Genomic DNA, 17,897 nt, shown 5'->3' with positions numbered 1-17,897 from the left:
TCAATGTCTCAGACTAACTTGTGACACGAGATAAATGATTTTTTCTTATTATTATTGTTGTTTTTTTATAAATGAGCAAAGTACAAAATACAAAATGGGATTAAGATATGGGATGGGATCCTTCTTAATCCAGGTTCCATGATTGGGAAGGAGAGAGATGAAAATGTTACGAGTGGAATTGTTCGAGACAGTCGATTTTATTAAACTGTGTATAATAAAATTAACACTTCTATGAATTTTCCTTAATGAATGGATCTCCCAATCTCTTAGGTACTTCTGGGAGATTTTATTCTCCAGGCTTAGAGTAGATGGTTTAGTTATAGCTAGTAATAGTAATGCTGCTTTAGCTTTGCCAAGAACAATTGGCTGTCCATGCGAGGTTCATGTTGCCTAAGTGGTCACGTGTAGAGAATTTGTCCCACATCACAAAGCCAAAGTTCAGTTTGTGGAAATTTGTTGGTTATGGAGACCAACCTTTGTGTATTGTGTGTGAGTCCCAATCCTACACCCGTTCAATTGGAATACGATTCATAAAGATGAGTCATTTTATTGTCAAGATTTCATTTTGTTGCATTTGTTTATATTGATCAAGTGACATAACAAGGGAAATGACAACAATTTGATACCCGTGTTGAAATGAAATTACACTCAACCAGCTTTCCCTCTCCTCGTCATATTTTATTTAAAGTGTACAAAAACAATAGCACAAAGTACAGGGTAAAAGCATTTTAATAGAATATCACAATCAGTGGTTAGAAGTTCTCATTGTTGCAATGAAATTTTATATATGGAAACACTCTTACTTACCATGGCAACTCTAACTTCGTATGGCTCAACTCTGAGGGGTTGCATTCAAAAATAAGTATAAGACTACATAAGTTAACCATAATTCGACTAATTTAATTAAACAGATCAGATTTTTCAACTCTAACCCGCCAACCTCGTGTTAGATTCACAAGTTGTCTAAAATAAAATGTCAGGTTCAAATCGTTTCAAAATATAAATATAAAACTATATAAGTTAATCCTAACTCAATCTATTTAATTAAACGGGTACAGACCTCTCATCCTTAACTTACTAATTCTTTTGTCTGGTTTGTATTAGATTTGTGAGTCATGTCAAAAATTACCAGCTTCCTTCGGTTCTTGATGGTTGCACTGATAGAAGTTGATCTCAAAGAAAATTAACTTGGAATTTACATGCATGGAGACCGTTGACTGTTAGTTTAGGCTGTTTAGCCGAAGAAGATGTGATCATATGCTGAATAAATCATGCATGAGTCACATCGCATGGGCATAGATGGCACAAGATATACCATCATTACAGAAGGGTGCCCATCACTGGTGGAGTCAGGCTGTTGGAAGGCCAACTTGCTAGCTATGCCATGCTATAGTATTGATCCTAATCCTTTGTAACAGTACAAAGGGATCAAGGTCTCTTCATACACCTGTACTTTTGAAGACTAAACGTGTAATATATATACCTGTACTTTTGTACTTTTGAAGACTAAAAAGTGTAATATATATATATATATATAAAATTTGAAAGTGCATTTTAAAAAAATTACGTTTTGAAAACATAAAAAAAAAAAAAAATAAATACATTTTTGAATCTCAAGCAATAGGTAAAAAAACAGTCGATTTTAAAGGATAAACTACAATTTTGTAATTTTTACTAAATGCTTAGATGTATTTTTAAAAATCACATTTTCAAATCGCAAACTTAATAGTTAATATGGACCTAAATCAGCATTTTGAGCATAGAAACAAAATAAAAATAAACCCAAGTTCATAACTTAAAAAACAATCCCACCAATTAAAATAGTGAACTTCACCAATAAACGCAATAAGTAAGATGCATTCCTTCATAGTACAGAACCATGGCATTTAAATTTCATAAAGGTACTCGGCAATTGCAACACTAACTTTCTTAAGAACCCATCAGAAAAGCATTCACAACAGACAGAATTAGGAGATGAAGAAGAAAAGCAAGAGTAGGCCGGGAACACTTCACTAATACAAGCAAAGAAGGCTGCAATACACATGGGATAAAAATTACCACAAAATAATGGCTATGTGCAGGATGATAACACTAACTGATCAAATGTTCGACTTAGGATTTGTATTGGCATCAGCACCCACAAATCAACACGCCACTGGAAAATTCCACATAATTTTATCACACAACAATATTTCAAGAACCAATGAGTTTGCAAAAAGACAAAGATCCACATACCCTCCACTGCTTAGTTGTACCTCAAAAGAAAGTCTACCTAGTATTTAAATGCAAGAAGTTTGATAAAAGCCCTATTGCCCTGAAATGCCTGCAATTGTTTATCTTCACAGATTTTGTTAACTGGCCCTATGAGAAATCAGGCCAGGCATGACAGGGTCACTTTCAATTTGGGATTTAAGCTTTACTACAAAACAGAATCACTTAAATATTTCAGCTCCTAGAAATTGATATATGGAAATTCAGGATCCATCAACAACACACCACATCAAATGAAATGCCCAAGCAACTAGGAACTCATGCGTTCATCAAGATAAAGGTCAAATTCCCATTACAAAAAAAAAACAGCAAGGAACTGAATATTACAAACCAAGAAACCAACTTCAGTACTTTCACATCATAATATGAAAAACATATCTTTAAAGCACGAATCAATATTTGGATCCACTAGAGAGTCATCCCTACAAGTATAAGCGGTCACAAATATATAAATCTTCCAACCATCGCCCAGGATCTACGAAGATGAAGTAGCAAAAAGGCACAAAGTACTTATATAATCACCGAAACAAAAGAGTATCCCCCTTATTTACATGCTTAGCCATATCAATCACGTACCAGCATTAGGCAAAGCCGCCATGAATGAATTGTATGAAGACTCCAGATCAAAATGGAGCTGGCGAGCCTGCTGCTCCGTCAACTCGTCTGCTGCCCCCATCTTTGACAACCTCGCAATCCACTCCTTCATCTTTATCTTCCCTTCGAAATCCGGTGGCAAAATAGTCAACTTACTAAGTGAAGACGAGAGGTCCGAGAGCAGCGGGTGCACCTGATCAACTGCCACCATGTTCAGTTTCAATGAGTCCATTGCAGTAATAAAATTCTGAACGCACTCTGCCACAATGGCAGCCGAAGTGGTTGTTGAGGCAGCTGCAGCTGCACGGTGCTCCACTGTGGCAGGCACCCCGGAGATCACCAGGCGGTTTATAGCCGCCGGGCAATCCATTTTGTAGGTATCTGCAAACCTCTCAATGCTCGGGACCGTATCTTTGAGCGAGGAAGCTAAGGTCTTAAAATGGACAATGAGTTTTTGGCATTCAATCTCATATTCAGATGGGGATATTATATCACGAATATAGGCCTTTTCAAGCTTCTCAGTAGCCTTGATTATAGCATAAAGCTCAGCAAAGTTCTCATACATTTCCCTCTCGCGCTTGTCGTTCCATAGCTTAACCTCCATTTGGGTATATATCTATAATATATATGTATATATACCAAATGAGGTTACAAGAAAATTAGGGTTTTGTTTTTCCCTTTTGGATGAGTGAAGGACTGGAGAAGAGAACGGGACACGCGCAAAGAGAAGATATTTTCTTCACTGAAACAACAAAAGTTCACAGATTTAGAGAAATCAGAGTAACAAATCTAATTTTCCGTTCATCCAAACATTAAAACAAAACATTGCAATATTAGACATAGATAGATTAGATTGTTCATACAAACCCCTAGAAAAGTATAATCAGCAAATAGATAAGCCCACATAAAGGCTCTGTTTGGTTGCAGAGAAACCAGATTCAAGCTACAAAGAGATCATAACTATGAAGCATAAAGCCTTGCTTAATCAACCCTATAAGCATAATTTCATTTTCTTTTTTCCATTATTTTCTTCCGTTTTCTCAGCAACCAAACAGACCAGGAAGCATAACTTTGAACATAGCAAATGTAATTTGTAAGAATCAAACCCCAACAACATGAAACAAATAAAATCAGAACCACAAGAGCCCTAATTTCAAATTTTACCACAATCACAATCAGCATCCCCGCCATGCAATTGGATTTAGACTCTAGCAGAGAGAGAGAGAAAGAGAGAAAGAGGGGGAGAGAGAGACTTACGGAGTGCGAAACGCGGTGTTTTGAATGTTGTGAAGGTCTGAGCGTGTGTGTCGGAGAAGAAGAGGGTTGCGTGTGGGCTCGAGCATGCTATTATTGCTGCTTACGGCAGCGACGTGTAGCAGTTGGAAAGAGAGGCAAACGCTGCTCTGTTATGGTAGACTGGCGCCACATTTCGGTTCATGGGCTTGCGTGTGTCGCATCCAATCCTTGAATTTTGATTGCATGTTGTCATGCCGATTATTGGCCCAGATCAATCCAACGACACACGTGATCCTCTAAAATTTGGTTTGAAATAAGTGCCATTTTTGGTGGGGTTTTTTATTTTTTTATTTTTAGAGTGTTTTGTATTTTTAATTATTTGTTAATAATTTTATATATATATTTTTTAAAAAAAAATAGAAAATATTTTCTTATACTGGGCTCTTAATGCATAGTTTTGGTTGAATATACAGTTTCTTTTTTGGGCTCTTGATACATAGTTTTGGCCGAAAAGAGAAAGGCATAATGCATAAGGAACTAATAGAATATGTACCTTTTTGAATTCAATACTTTTATTTATTTATTTTTTACTTCACATACCTAAGTGGTTAAGGTGTTGACACGTACACATTAGGAACTTGTTTTGTCTTGGCAATAAAAATGTCTGTTGTAATAAAAAGAGTGCAAGGCCTTAAAGTAGAATGGAACTAGTAAACAAAAGGCTTGGCTTTAAGTAGAAGGGAAATAGTATTATAGGAAAAAGAAAAAAGTAGAGAGGGAAAATAGTAACAAAGACTTGGTCCAATTTACTAACTCCAACTACTTGGGATTTAAGCACAAGGATGGGATCGGGTGCATTAGTTGATCGTATTACATGTAATATTGGAGAGTTTCATAGAATAAATAGGTGAGTTTTACACGTTTGACTTTTCAATTAGGTAAGTTTCATACTTACCATGTTTATAGGACTACTGTCTCTCATACAGAAAAACATGGTAAGTATGGTAAGTTTCATACTTACCATGTTTCATCTCGCTCCCCCCATGGCTCCCTAGCTTTTCGTCGCCATTAGCTGCTCTCAAATCAACCACCCATGCGCCAGCGCGTGGTGTACACTCATTAGAATCCTACATCTGCCTCTTCTTTGGCTGTGCTGTTGCTCTGAGTGGTTGTATTTTTGTTGTAGTTCTTTTGATGGTTTCCTGTATTTTCTATTTCTTTTGTGTTTTGCTTTATTTTCTGTTTCTTGTGGGTTATTGTTTCCTGATTTGAAGTGGTTTGATCTTGTGGAGGAAACTTTTGTTGCCGATGTTCATCCTTCCACGACTCCTATTCGATTTTCTGCAGTACATTACTTGCAACTACCTGGTAGTTGTCTTCACCACTTGGGACTCTTAACTGAGTCATTTTGTCGTTTGTTAACCGCCTTGTGTAACCCTTTGAAAGGTCCGGCTTGTTTATGGTTTATCTGTACCATGAATGAAATCATTGCCTATATTTTGTTATTGTCTCTGATTATGTATTGTATTTTATCATTTGGGTTTGTTGTAGGGATGCCTATCCCTTTGTTGTTGTTCAATCCCATGTAACTCACTTTCTCTTATTTGATTATTATTATTATTTTTTAAAAAGACTACTCATATTGCATGTAATAACGGACACTCAATTAGACTTGACATAAAGAAAAACGATTAATGTCAATAATTTGTTTATATTCTTTTAAAAATTAAATGGATTAGTTATTAGATTTGTAAAGTCCATAATTGACTTATGTGAAGTTCAAATAAGTTAACAAATCTAATGATTAGTTTGTAAGATAATATGAAAAAAAATATGGGTGAAATATCGACATCAAGCATTTATCTTATGCAAATTTCATGAATTATATTTGAGAAATGATAGGGGTAAATAAGTTCCTCATATTTGACCAATATTCTTTTACAAATTCAATAGATTAACCATTAAATTTGTGGGGTCTACCATTGATTTATGTAGGATTCACATAAGTTCATAAATCTAATAATTAATTTATAAGATGAGATTGGTCAAATATAAAATAATTTTTTTTTTAAAAATATATATATATATATATATATATATATATATATATATATTGACCTCTATTATTTCCCATTAAGTTTTGCTCCCGGTACATTTCAACCGAGAAAAATAACTTTATTTAATATATTACATTTACGGCTATGGCAAAACTTTTTGAAAATAGAAGAAGAAAAGAAAGAATATGACAGGCCCAAGCTTGAAAAAGTTTAGAAAAGTTGGGCCTTTCTTCACTTACCTGGAGAGAAACTCAAGCCCAATGGATCCAAATTGATCTGCATTGACGAACTCTTTTTTTTTTTTTTTTTTTTGAATTGTACTAGATGCCGGATGGGCAGCGGCGACCACTCAGGTGTGGATCGGAAAACATGTTATGGCGGTTCTTGACGTATGACCTTTCATCAAATATTTCTTTACACTTTAAAGGTAATCAATTTATTTCTCAGAGGCAAGAATCGTTATCTAATTGATTATTATATTTACCTTTTCATTAAATTTTTAATGGTATTGTCATGTCATACCTAATTAAAAGATGACATGTTTTCTATTTAATAAATACTCTTTTTATTTTTATTTTTTTTAAAATTTTTTTTTTATAGAGTGGTCAAATCATCTCAAATTACCTAGAAAAGGTGACAAAATCACCCCAATTGCAATAAAAAAGACACAAACATACACAAATGAAGTGCGGTCGATATCTTGAAGGGTAATTTTCCCCATGTATAACAAAGAGGGAGGCATTTCCGATTGAGACTTTCATGAATTGCACCAATCTGAGAGACGAATAATTTTACAAATTCTTTTTGTGTTATTTTTGTATTGCTAAAAAAATGAGGTGACTTTAAAAATTACAATTTGATTAAAATTTAATAATAATTAATTACACGCTTAATGATGATTTTAAGAACTACATCAATTTTGAAAGGAGATAATAATAACACAATAAGAACTTATAGCATTACTCTTCAAATAACTATTTTTCTTCATGTAGTGGATTCACACTTCCAACAATTTTGCTGTAACCATGCCAATGTCATACTTTCTTATTTTCCAAATTCTTTGTTAATGAGGTGGCAGTACCTTTAAAAATTTAATGTATATGAAAAATATACAAAAAGATCTATTTGATAATAATTTTAAAGATTAAATTGGAAACTTTTAAACGACTAATTTGATAAATGGTCATTCTTTCACTACCACTAAAGCATTTTTTCTTTTATTTTCTTTTTTCAAATATGACATCCGCTAAATTAATTGTCCATTTTTATATTTTTGAAAATCAAAAACCCGTCTCCAAGGAATAGTTTAATCGACTGTTAATTATACCTAATGAAGCGAAAATCAGTAGTTCGTTCGAATTTCTCTTACTGTTCCCTTGAAAAAAACAAAAAAAAAAAAAAAAAAAAAAAAAAAAAACCTTATCGAACTTTACCAAACCAACCATTAAAATTCTTAGTCCAAAGCAACAGCCCCGACCCGAGTAGGACATTTTAGTCGTGGAGAGGAATTGTGATAATTGAATATATCATCACCCAGTAGCCAGTAGCCCCCCTTCAACCTCCTTTTTTTTTTCCTCTTCTCATTCTGCTGCTTAGCCGCCGGAACCAATCTCCCAGCACCACACCACACCACATCAAGTAGTCTCCGACGGAACTCCGACGAGCCTATCCGAATCAGGCAAGTTCTGGCCGCCCAAAGCATTCAGAAGCGAGGTAAAAACACTCAAAAAACATTTACAGTATGTATGAAGTTTTGCTGGAAATTTGAGAATTAAGAAGATTCGTATGCTTGGAGTGAGTGTTTTGTGCTAGATTATAAGTCTAGTTCTCAATTCTGAGAAGTAAGAATCAAAATCTGCTCCTCGCCAAAACGCCATGTCCATCGAGAAGGACCTGTACCCTTCGCAGGACGACCTCCTCTACGAAGAGGAGGTCCTCCGCAACCCGTTTAACCTCAAGCTCTGGTGGCGCTACCTAATTGCACGCTCCGACGCCCCATTCCGGAAGCGATTTATCCTCTACGAGCGAGCCCTCAAGGCCCTCCCTGGAAGCTACAAGCTATGGCACGCCTATCTCCGCGAGCGCCTCGACCTCGTGCGCAACCTCCCCATCACCCACTCCCAGTACGAAGCCCTAGACAACACCTTCGAGAGAGCCCTAGTCACCATGCACAAGATGCCCCGCATTTGGATCATGTACCTTCAAACCCTAACCCACCAGAAGCTTGTCACCCGGACTCGCCGCACCTTCGACCGGGCCCTCTGCGCGTTGCCGGTGACCCAGCACGATCGGATTTGGGAACCCTACCTCCTGTTCGTCAGCCAAAAGGGTGTCCCGATCGAGACCTCGCTTAGGGTTTATCGCAGGTACTTGAAATACGACCCTACTCATATAGAAGATTTCATTGAATTTTTGGTTAATTCGAGTCTTTGGCAAGAGGCTTCGGAGCGATTAGCTTCAGTTTTGAATGATGATGATTTTTTTTCGATAAAGGGGAAGACTAAGCATAGGTTGTGGTTAGAGTTGTGTGATTTGCTCACTAGGCATGCCACTGAGGTCTCTGGTTTGAATGTGGATGCGATAATTAGAGGTGGGATTAGGAAGTTCACCGACGAGGTTGGGCGGTTGTGGACCTCCCTCGCCGAGTATTATATTAGGAGGAATTTGCACGACAAGGCTAGGGATATATTTGAGGAGGGTATCATGACTGTGGTCACTGTGAGGGACTTTAGTGTGATTTTTGATTCATATTCGCAGTTTGAGGAGAGCATGCTTGCTCATAAGATGGAGAACGTGAGCTCGAGCGACGAGGAGGATGAAGGAGAGGAAGAAAATGGTGTTGAAGATGATGAAGATGTTCGGTTGGATATCAATTTATCAGTGGCCAAGCTTCAGAAGAAGATGCTTAACGGATTTTGGTTACACGATGATAAGGATATAGATTTGAGGATTGCTCGATTAGAGTATCTCATTAATAGAAGACCCGAATTGGCTAACAGTGTTCTGTTACGACAAAATCCTCATAATGTGGAGCAGTGGCATAGAAGGGTGAAGTTGTTTGAGGGTAATCCCACGAAGCAGATCTTGACTTACACTGAGGCAGTGAGGACGATTGATCCTATGAAAGCTGTGGGGAAGCCTCACACATTGTGGATTAATTTTTCCAAGCTGTATGAGGGCCACAAGGATATTGCCAATGCCAGAGTTATATTTGATAAGGCTGTGCAAGTAAACTACAAGACTGTTGATCATCTGGCTACATTGTATTGTGAGTGGGCCGAAATGGAACTGAGGCATAAGAATTTCAAAGGAGCACTGGATTTGATGAGACGTGCCACGGCAGAGCCATCAGTGGAGGTGAAACGAAGAGGTAAGCCTAACTCTTCCCCATTTGCTGTTTCTTCCTTATATTATTTATTTTTGGATGTTTGTAGTTCTGTCTACTTATCTGCTCGCATTCAATCTGGATATGGTAGTATTGTTTTATTAGACGTGGTTTTAATTCCAAGTCCATCAACCTAGATGCATGTAGTTCAGCTTTATCTCCACAATTTGGGGTGAAATGCACTTTTGAGTTGTAACTTATTTATGGTAAAATTACTCTGTTATATTCATTCCCTTATCAAGTTCTATCAAACTTTTTAATCCTTCTCATACCTTTATCGATTTCACCTCATTAATGATTGCCTCACTTAAAGGCACTGAGTTCTAGATCTAAGAAGATGGTTGACAATCATGATTGTTGATGGTTAGTTTTATGCAAGACCTATCATAACAAAACAAAAAAGGATTTCTGCAAGACCTGGTTTTTTTTAACTGCTTTTTGTGCCATGCATTCCCCACTTCGCATTTTTTTTAATAATAATAAAATGGAGTCTCTGTGAACTGTCATATCGTGGCTCATTCTTGGTGGAAGCACTAAACTTGTTTGCACAGTAACAATGCTGTTATGCATCACGGCATCATATGAAGAGTTTACGGTTAATAAGTAGTCTTTTCATTATTTTCTTATTATGAATGTTGGTCTTGGTGTACTGGTGTGTTAAGAGTTACAGTTTGTCTCAAGGAGTCTTAGGATGTACTGCAGCAAGCAAACAATTTCTTTGTTGCTTGTGGTGATTGCAGAAACTTGTGTCCTCTACATTATTTGTGAATCATATTTAGAGAATTATCATCGAAATTTTGTGTATTGGCAGCTTTGCATATTGGCATGCTTGTGTTTTTTGCACATAATTACACATTCTATTATCGCCCTGATTTTTAATTTTTCTTTATTTAAGATCTTTTCTTTTTGGTTGGGAGAAAGAGACAGGGAAAGGGGGGAAGGGGTTTGTAGATTTGTTGTGTAGGCCTGTAAATGAACAGTGCTATTCATGAACAGCTTGAGTTCAACTCATATAAACTCGACTCGATAAACAAATCGAGCTTTAACAGAAATTTAGACGTGTAATAAATGTGACAAACTCATATAAACTTGACTCGACTCATGGAAGCTCGTATAACTTTATTTTTATTATTTTCTATACTATTATTTTTAACTTGTAATTATAAGAATTTAAGAATCTAAAGGGATGAAAGGGAAATCCTCACCCTAATGTCAACTTAAATCATTGTGATTAGGAGTCTTAATGTATGTGGGTGTGGGTGTGTGTCTGTGTGTATATATGTATAAATGTACTCATATACTATAACAATATACTTATGTAGACTCTAGATTGAATTGTTTAAGATTGTAGATAAGGCCATAAGATAAATATAAATTATTCATGTCATAATTGAAAATTATATATGATATAAGGACTCGTCAAGGTGCAGCCTAGTGGTCAAAGGGCGGACTTGAGATGAGCGGTAGACTCAGATATCTTGGGTTCGATTTCGCATTAGGAGTTTCGGTTGTGGTGGGTGGGATCGTGTATTTGGGGTTTACTCCCTTGAGGTGAGTCCGAAGGGCCTTACCTTGGTGAGGTTACAAGTCATTAAAAAAAATTGAAAAATTAAATATGATTTGTTACCAATATGAAGTTGGTGAAGTTATTTTTATAAGAAACTAGTTTACCTAATTAACTCAAATGATATAATATTAACAATAACCAAGTTACTAAAGATTGGCACGGATTTACAACAAGGTATAAATAGTGATTAAATTTACTATATATGAGGAATAAATAAATTAATTGAACAACTTGTAAACGAACTTGAGTTTATTCCAAAAATAAATTAATGAAGCTTGAATACATAATCTATAATCTAGTTTGCTGATAAGATTAAGCTCAGCTCATACCTATCAAAAAAGATTAAGCTCAGCTCATATTGGAAACAAAAGTAAACAAACTAATCTTGAGCTGTTAATATTCAGCTCTATTACTGCTATATTGCTGTGTTTAGCTAGAGGGCGCTTTGAGGTTTGTCAGACATTAAAGTTTCAACTTTTTTCAATTTGAAAAATACTTAAAAGACACAGGTTGAAATCATTCTATTGTGTTACACATATTTTGAAATGCTGTTGTGTGGATTATGGCATGCACATGGAAGTCTGATATGGAGTGCTGTAACAGCAGAATGGACTTCACTGCAGATTACTGTGTCTGATGCACATGTATTTCAGTTCAATAATGCTTGGAATAGGAACATTCATGTTACACAGATTTGAAATCTGCTTGTCATGTTTTTTCAACTTTTACATAGCACAGGATACCGGTATTTTCAATATTCTAACAAGTTTATTTATTTATTTTTTTCAATTTTGAAAGATGGAATTATTTGGATTTTTGTTTTAGTCATCATCAGGGGTGTTTGAATCCATTTTGGTTCCTAGAATCTGTTAATGTTTTGTAAGAGTCCCGGCCAAAAGGGTTGAAATGTGGCTTGAAACACTATAAAGCAGAAATGGTTGGGCATCAACTTTGTCAATTTGGACCCACTTTTAAACTAATTAAATGTTAAACAGTAAACTACTGCTTGCGTGTTAAGTTACTATTAGATGTTTCCCTTTGTGAGAGCATTAGTTTTCCAGAAACTGGGGCAAATGGAAAAGTAGAGGCAATGCTTTGGGTTTTCATTAGCACTATTATGTTGCACCTTTTTCATAATTTATCTGTAATTTTATCCAGTACTTTTGAGGCTTGAATTTAAGAGACAAAAATTACATTCTTTTTCATTGTGTATTGTAGAACCATTGCTAAGATTTGAGCCTTTTTGTTGTCACTTGCAGTGGCTGCCGATGGGAATGAACCAGTTCAGATGAAGCTCTATAGGTCCTTGAGACTTTGGACCTTCTATGTTGATTTAGAAGAGAGCCTGGGTAACTTGGAATCCACTCGAGCAGTGTATGAGCGGATATTGGATCTAAGAATAGCTACACCACAAATTATTCTCAATTATGCATTTCTGCTGGAAGTATGTGCATTCCTCCAATACTTCTGCTATTATTCCCTTAAGTTTTTCCTTTTATTGGTATCAATGGATTGACAAGCTTTTACTGGGTTTGACTTGTGCAGGAACATAGATACTTTGAAGATGCATTCAAAGTATACGAAAGAGGTGTCAAGATTTTTAAGTATCCACATGTTAAAGATGTATGGGTTACATACCTCTCAAAATTTGTAAAGAGATATGGAAAGTCAAAACTAGAGCGGGCAAGAGAGCTATTTGAGCATGCTGTTGAAATGGTATGCGCCTATTATCCGTTTAGATCAGAGTTAGTCTGGTAACTTCTAGTTGTTTGTTTATAGAGAAAGGATTGTGTCTGTGTTCAATTACTGATCATCAGGTTGATTAATGTCTTTCTGAGGTCATATTATTCATAATTCAAAATGAACTTGAAACAAGTTATTGAGGTTTTATGAGTTACTGTAGCTGTAAGTGTCACCAAGCATGTGACTTGAAGTGAGATATTGTTTCTGTATGCAACCACAATCTACTGTTTGAAGATTATATATATATATATATATATATATATATATATAGATGATCAGCTACTTTTGTTAACCATTAATTGAGGGAGGGACATTTCATAATTAAATGAGTAGATCATATGAGTTAGTTAATCAAATTCCGTTATTGTAAATAATGAGAACAAGTAGGAGGAACAAGTCAGGTCAATAAAAAAATTGTGGGAGGAGCAGAAATTGGGTTATTTGTGATGCTAAAAATAGTAATGGTTTATAGTTTTAAAGTTATTTTAAATTCTCGAAGGGTTTTTTTTTAGGAATGTAAGCCATATATACCATCTGGGTTTTGAGCGTTAAGCTAGCTCATAGAGGGTTTGAGGATCCATCTATGGTAAGAATAAGTGTGTATTTTTTAAAAGGAATTAAGTACATGCATCAATGTCTAAAACATTTGGCAGAGACAAGGAATAGATTAGGACACTAGATATGACCCGAAGAAATATATTACCTTGGATTGATGTAGAAAAATATCTTTATTATTTATCAAGGAATTGTTTAAATCTAGATAAGTTACTCTTTTTCTTGTCCCTTTTGGAATATTCCTCCTGGTTCACTGATTTTATTCCTTGCTTTAATATATATACTGGGTAATGAATTCAGTTTTTAAGTTGAATGATGGTAAACTCGTGTCTATCACAATTAAGGTGGTCTCATGCTGACCTTTATAATGTTTTTTTCTTATGCATATCAGGCCCCTGCTGATGCAGTAAAACCTTTGTATCTTCAATATGCAAAGCTGGAGGAGGATTATGGTCTGGCAAAGCGAGCTATGATGGTCTATGCTAAAGCAACTAAGGCTGTTCCAAACAATGAGAAGTTGAGCATGTATGAAATTTACATTGCTCGAGCAGCAGAGATTTTTGGTGTCCCGAAAACAAGGGAAATATATGAGCAAGCGATAGAGTCTGGTCTTCCAGACAAAGATGTGAAGACCATGTGCCTGAAATATGCCGAGCTTGAGAAGAGCTTGGGAGAAATTGATCGTGCTCGTGGAGTATATGTATTTGCATCTCAATTTGCAGATCCACGATCTGATGGGGATTTCTGGAATAAATGGCACGAGTTTGAGGTGCAGCATGGAAATGAAGATACCTTCCGAGAAATGCTTCGTATTAAAAGAAGTGTTTCTGCAAGCTATAGTCAGGTAGGAGCTTTGATTTCTTTTGCCATTTTACCTGCAGCAGTAGTGGCGTCGAAAAGTATAAACTTTGGTAATGCATGCAGTTCTATCCACACCACAGGGTGGGAAACAATTGCCACTTGAGTTTTCCTCTAGACATAGTATCATCACATTGACATAATTTGAATGAAACTTCTGGCACAATATTATGGTACTGCTGTCATGTAGACTTAAAAGTAGCTTTTCAATGAGTTAGGTACTGAAACAAGAGTATAGTGTCAGTAAATAAAAGAGAGTATGAATTACTACTTTTCTTCATTGGTTTAATCACTTGATCCCCAGTCCTTTTCTTTTTCCTTTTACTGAAACATTATTATCAGTTAAAAAAGGAAAACAGGGGAGAGGAAGGATGGGGAACATTAAACACGTTTAATTTGCTGCAAGAAAACTCATCATTTCAATTCTACCTTTATTGTTTGTGCAGACACACTTTATCTTGCCCGAGTATCTGATGCAAAAGGATCAGAGATTGGACCTTGATGATGCAAGAGACAAATTGAAGCAAGCTGGGGTCGCAGAAGATGAAATGGCTGCTCTCGAAAGACAGTTAGCTCCCACAACCACCCCTGCTAAAGATGGCAGCAGAAAAGTAGGCTTTGTGAGTGCTGGTATTGAATCACAGACTGATGGAGGTATAAAAGCTACTGCAAATCATGAAGAGATTGAGCTACCAGAAGAAAGCGATTCGGACGAAGATGTGAAAGTTGAAATCGCACAAAAAGATGTTCCAGATGCGGTTTTCGGAGGCTTGGTTCGTAAGAGAGATGATGAAGCTGAAAAAGATGGGGAAGAGCACAATGCAGCAGCTACTAAAGATAGGGATGATGACAGCCGCCTAGGCGCCCTGGAGAGAATAAAGAGGCAAAAGAGAGGAGCTTGATATTGGGGGTTGGCTGGGTGCAGTTACAGCCGGAAGGAATCAACTTTGTTTTTGTAGTTACTAACTACCAATTTTACACTTGATCCGTCCTTTTAATCGTGGATGAAATCTTTTTCCCCAAAAATGTATGTTAGTAAATTATGTATACCCTCCCAATTTTTTGCCAGTTGAGATTAACATGCTTTTGAAAGAAGATTAAAAGAATAGGGTGGTTCATCTCTCTTTTTCACCCCTTCTTGCTTTTGAGACGAAACCACGTTAGAACTTCTTTGTTGGGATAGATTTTTACCTATACTTTTTGACAAACTTGATAACAGAAAATGCTTGTGAAAATATAATTATTAACCCTCAAGTCAAAAAAAAAAAAAAAAAAAAGAAAAGAAAAAGAAAAAGAAAAGCCAAGAGCGAAAAAAATAATGAAGTAATTGGATAGGCTTACCTAGCGTCTTCTCTTGATATTGTCCAGTTTATTCTTGAAGCAGATTGAAGTGGTGATCTCAGCTCTTCAACATCCAGATATTTCTCAAGATAGGAGGATATCCTCCATTATTTCTGATAATTTAGTTTCTTTTCCTTTTGCTTCCTCAGGAGAAGTAAGAAAGGTTAACCGAAGTGCAAACTTCTATGCTTACTTTTAGGCACGTTGGGCCGCAGCCAAATCTTTTTCTGACAGCATTCTCTTTTCTGATTTCCCCTTCTAGTCAAATCCGGTTGTTAGTGGGAAGGATCTCCCTCTTTTTTCTTGTCTTTTGTAGTTTCTTTTCTTTCGGCGTACTTAAAAAAAAAAAAAAAAAAAAAGGATTGGCTTATCTAGCCTAGCCATGGTTGGCAAGACTCAACCATGGTTGAGTTGTCTCTCAGCCACTCGCGGCTTATAGGGTGGGCCTATGGCCAACCTTTGCTATAGGAAGTGTACGTTGTAACCGGGGTCGTTGCGAGCCACCTTTAAGTCGTGGTTGGGTTGATTGACCACTTTATATATTTTTGGATTTTTGGTCCTTTTCTTTTTTGAAGAAGATAATTGTCTGTTTGAAGTCATTTTTTTTTTATCAAATTGAAAACAAAAATCTTAAAGTTGAAATAACCAAAAAAGAACAAATAAAAAAAAGGGTAAACTAATTAACCATATCAATCATTATATGAATAAAGAATACATTGTCAAAGTTTCTTCCTTTACACCGAAACCTTCTTAAGCTTATCCCATCTGTGCATGATGGATCAGTCTAACCAAACCAGAAAAAAAAAAAAAAAAAAAAGAAGCCCACACCCATAATTTCAAGTATTTTACCCCAAACTTTAACCTATGGTGAAAACTTTTTTTTTTTTACAAAACCAACTTAAATAGTGAATACATCTATTCCTCCTAATTACTTGCAAAAACAGCTTGTACTGTTTTTGTTAATGGCTTTCACGGTTGATCATCTCCTTGTACTGATTCAACGACTCTTGCCTCTGCAACCTCATTTCCTCGTTGAACTTATTAATAAATGCCTCCACTCGCCGGTTCAACTCGTCCTGACTCAGCGACGGCTCTTTGCGAAGCCTCGTGGTCGTGGCCCCGGCCCCAGCCCCAGCCCCAGAAGACGACGAGCTTATCTCATTGGTGCGGTCCTTGAATGTCTCCGATTTCTTCACCAGCGACTCCACGATGATTCCACGGCCGTGATTCTCCCACGTGTTCCTCACGTGCCTGCTCAGTGGCATCGCTCGCCCTTCCGTTATCGCCTTCCACGTGTTCTCCAGCGTCTCGTGCCGCTTTGGCTTTGCCACCCTCAACGCTCTCCCACCTGAAACACCGTTTTCAAACAGTAAGCTTTATTTTATCCTCAATGACTATTTTGCCCTTTTTATTAATATGTAAATTTCGAAGAAATTCTCCTCCCCATTTTAAAGTAACTGTGCTTTTGAACTGGACGGCGTGGAGTGTGGACGCCATGTTTGAACCATTTTCATTTGGACTTGTTAAAACGTTGCCGTTTGGGGTCCGCAAATTGAGATATTTCAAGAAACAACGTGTGCATAACACGTGTATAATAAAAAAAAAATTCTGACAACGCCGCCGGAGATTTGTCATCGACGACGTGCTTTAAAATTTCAAACCATAATATTTACCGTTAAAATATAACCGTCAGTGTATAGTAAGGTACCTTCGGTACTGGCTTTCACCGGTTTCCGATGACCGAACCTCGCAGAAACCAGAGGTTTCTCCGGCGTAAAGAGATCCTCCGACGAGTCCATCCGCTTCGGCTGGGAGGGCACGAACTCCTCCTCCTCATCCTCCTCCTCTGCGGATCCATTCACCACCACAGCCTCAGCCACCTCCGAAACCGAGTCCACGGTCTCTTCTCTCCTCTCGTACCCCACCGTCGAGTTCAAAACGCCGAACTCCGGAGAGATCTCGGCCAGAGCGTCCGAGCGCGACGACATCGGGTCATCTGGGTGGTCTCGCTCGGAGCTCTCGTGGTGGAACCTCGAAGAGGCAACGATGGAGATGATGATGCAGTTGATGATAACGTAGAGGTAGGGCGGCTTGAGCCAGGAGAGGAGCGACGCCCACATGAGAGGCGCGTGAGAGGTCGTGAGCTCCATAACCAGCGGCGGGCCGAGCTTCAAAGCCAAACCCATAAACACCACGCAGGCGGAGATACGCAGAGCTTTCAGTGACAGCATCCACGCCATTTGTAAAAGGTCAAGCGCTAAAAGACTGAGAGTGTCTTTGAAACGAAGAG

The 17,897-nt window shown here is 37.2% G+C and overlaps 3 protein-coding genes across 4 annotated transcripts; 1 reads left to right on the top strand and 2 right to left on the bottom strand.

Annotated features, from left to right (window-relative positions):
• Positions 1-2,507: 2,507 nt before the first annotated feature.
• VPS28-1 (vacuolar protein sorting-associated protein-like protein) lies at positions 2,508-4,242 on the bottom strand. 2 transcript variants are annotated; one of them, XM_059582024.2, is made up of 2 exons: positions 4,123-4,242; positions 2,508-3,607 (listed from the first exon to the last, which is right to left on the bottom strand). In XM_059582024.2, the coding sequence occupies exon 2, from the start codon at positions 3,467-3,469 to the stop codon at positions 2,840-2,842; it is 630 nt and encodes a 209-aa protein (XP_059438007.1). In that variant the 5' UTR covers positions 3,470-3,607; positions 4,123-4,242; the 3' UTR covers positions 2,508-2,839. The 2 variants fall into 2 exon arrangements, with proteins under 2 accessions (XP_059438007.1, XP_059438008.1); XM_059582025.2 differs by lacking the exon at positions 4,123-4,242 and adding an exon at positions 4,030-4,116.
• A 3,448-nt stretch (positions 4,243-7,690) lies between these two features.
• Positions 7,691-15,395, top strand: LOC132170569 (Tetratricopeptide repeat (TPR)-like superfamily protein). Its single transcript, XM_059581590.2, has 5 exons — positions 7,691-9,528; positions 12,370-12,554; positions 12,656-12,826; positions 13,800-14,252; positions 14,713-15,395. Exons 1-5 carry the CDS (start codon positions 8,034-8,036, stop codon positions 15,166-15,168), a joined length of 2,760 nt encoding a protein of 919 aa, XP_059437573.2. The 5' UTR covers positions 7,691-8,033; the 3' UTR covers positions 15,169-15,395.
• Positions 15,396-16,279: 884 nt separating this feature from the next.
• On the bottom strand, positions 16,280-17,897 carry LOC132171987 (uncharacterized). The gene is made up of 2 exons (XM_059583405.2): positions 17,316-17,897; positions 16,280-16,955 (listed from the first exon to the last, which is right to left on the bottom strand). Exons 1-2 carry the CDS (start codon positions 17,845-17,847, stop codon positions 16,567-16,569), a joined length of 921 nt encoding a protein of 306 aa, XP_059439388.2. The 5' UTR covers positions 17,848-17,897; the 3' UTR covers positions 16,280-16,566.

This window comes from Corylus avellana, chromosome 1 (genome assembly GCF_965113065.1).
Source record: "Corylus avellana chromosome 1, dhCorAvel1.hap1.2, whole genome shotgun sequence".
NCBI classification, from domain to species: Eukaryota; Viridiplantae; Streptophyta; class Magnoliopsida; order Fagales; family Betulaceae; genus Corylus; species Corylus avellana.
This window is presented reverse-complemented; position numbering and strand designations above follow the sequence as displayed.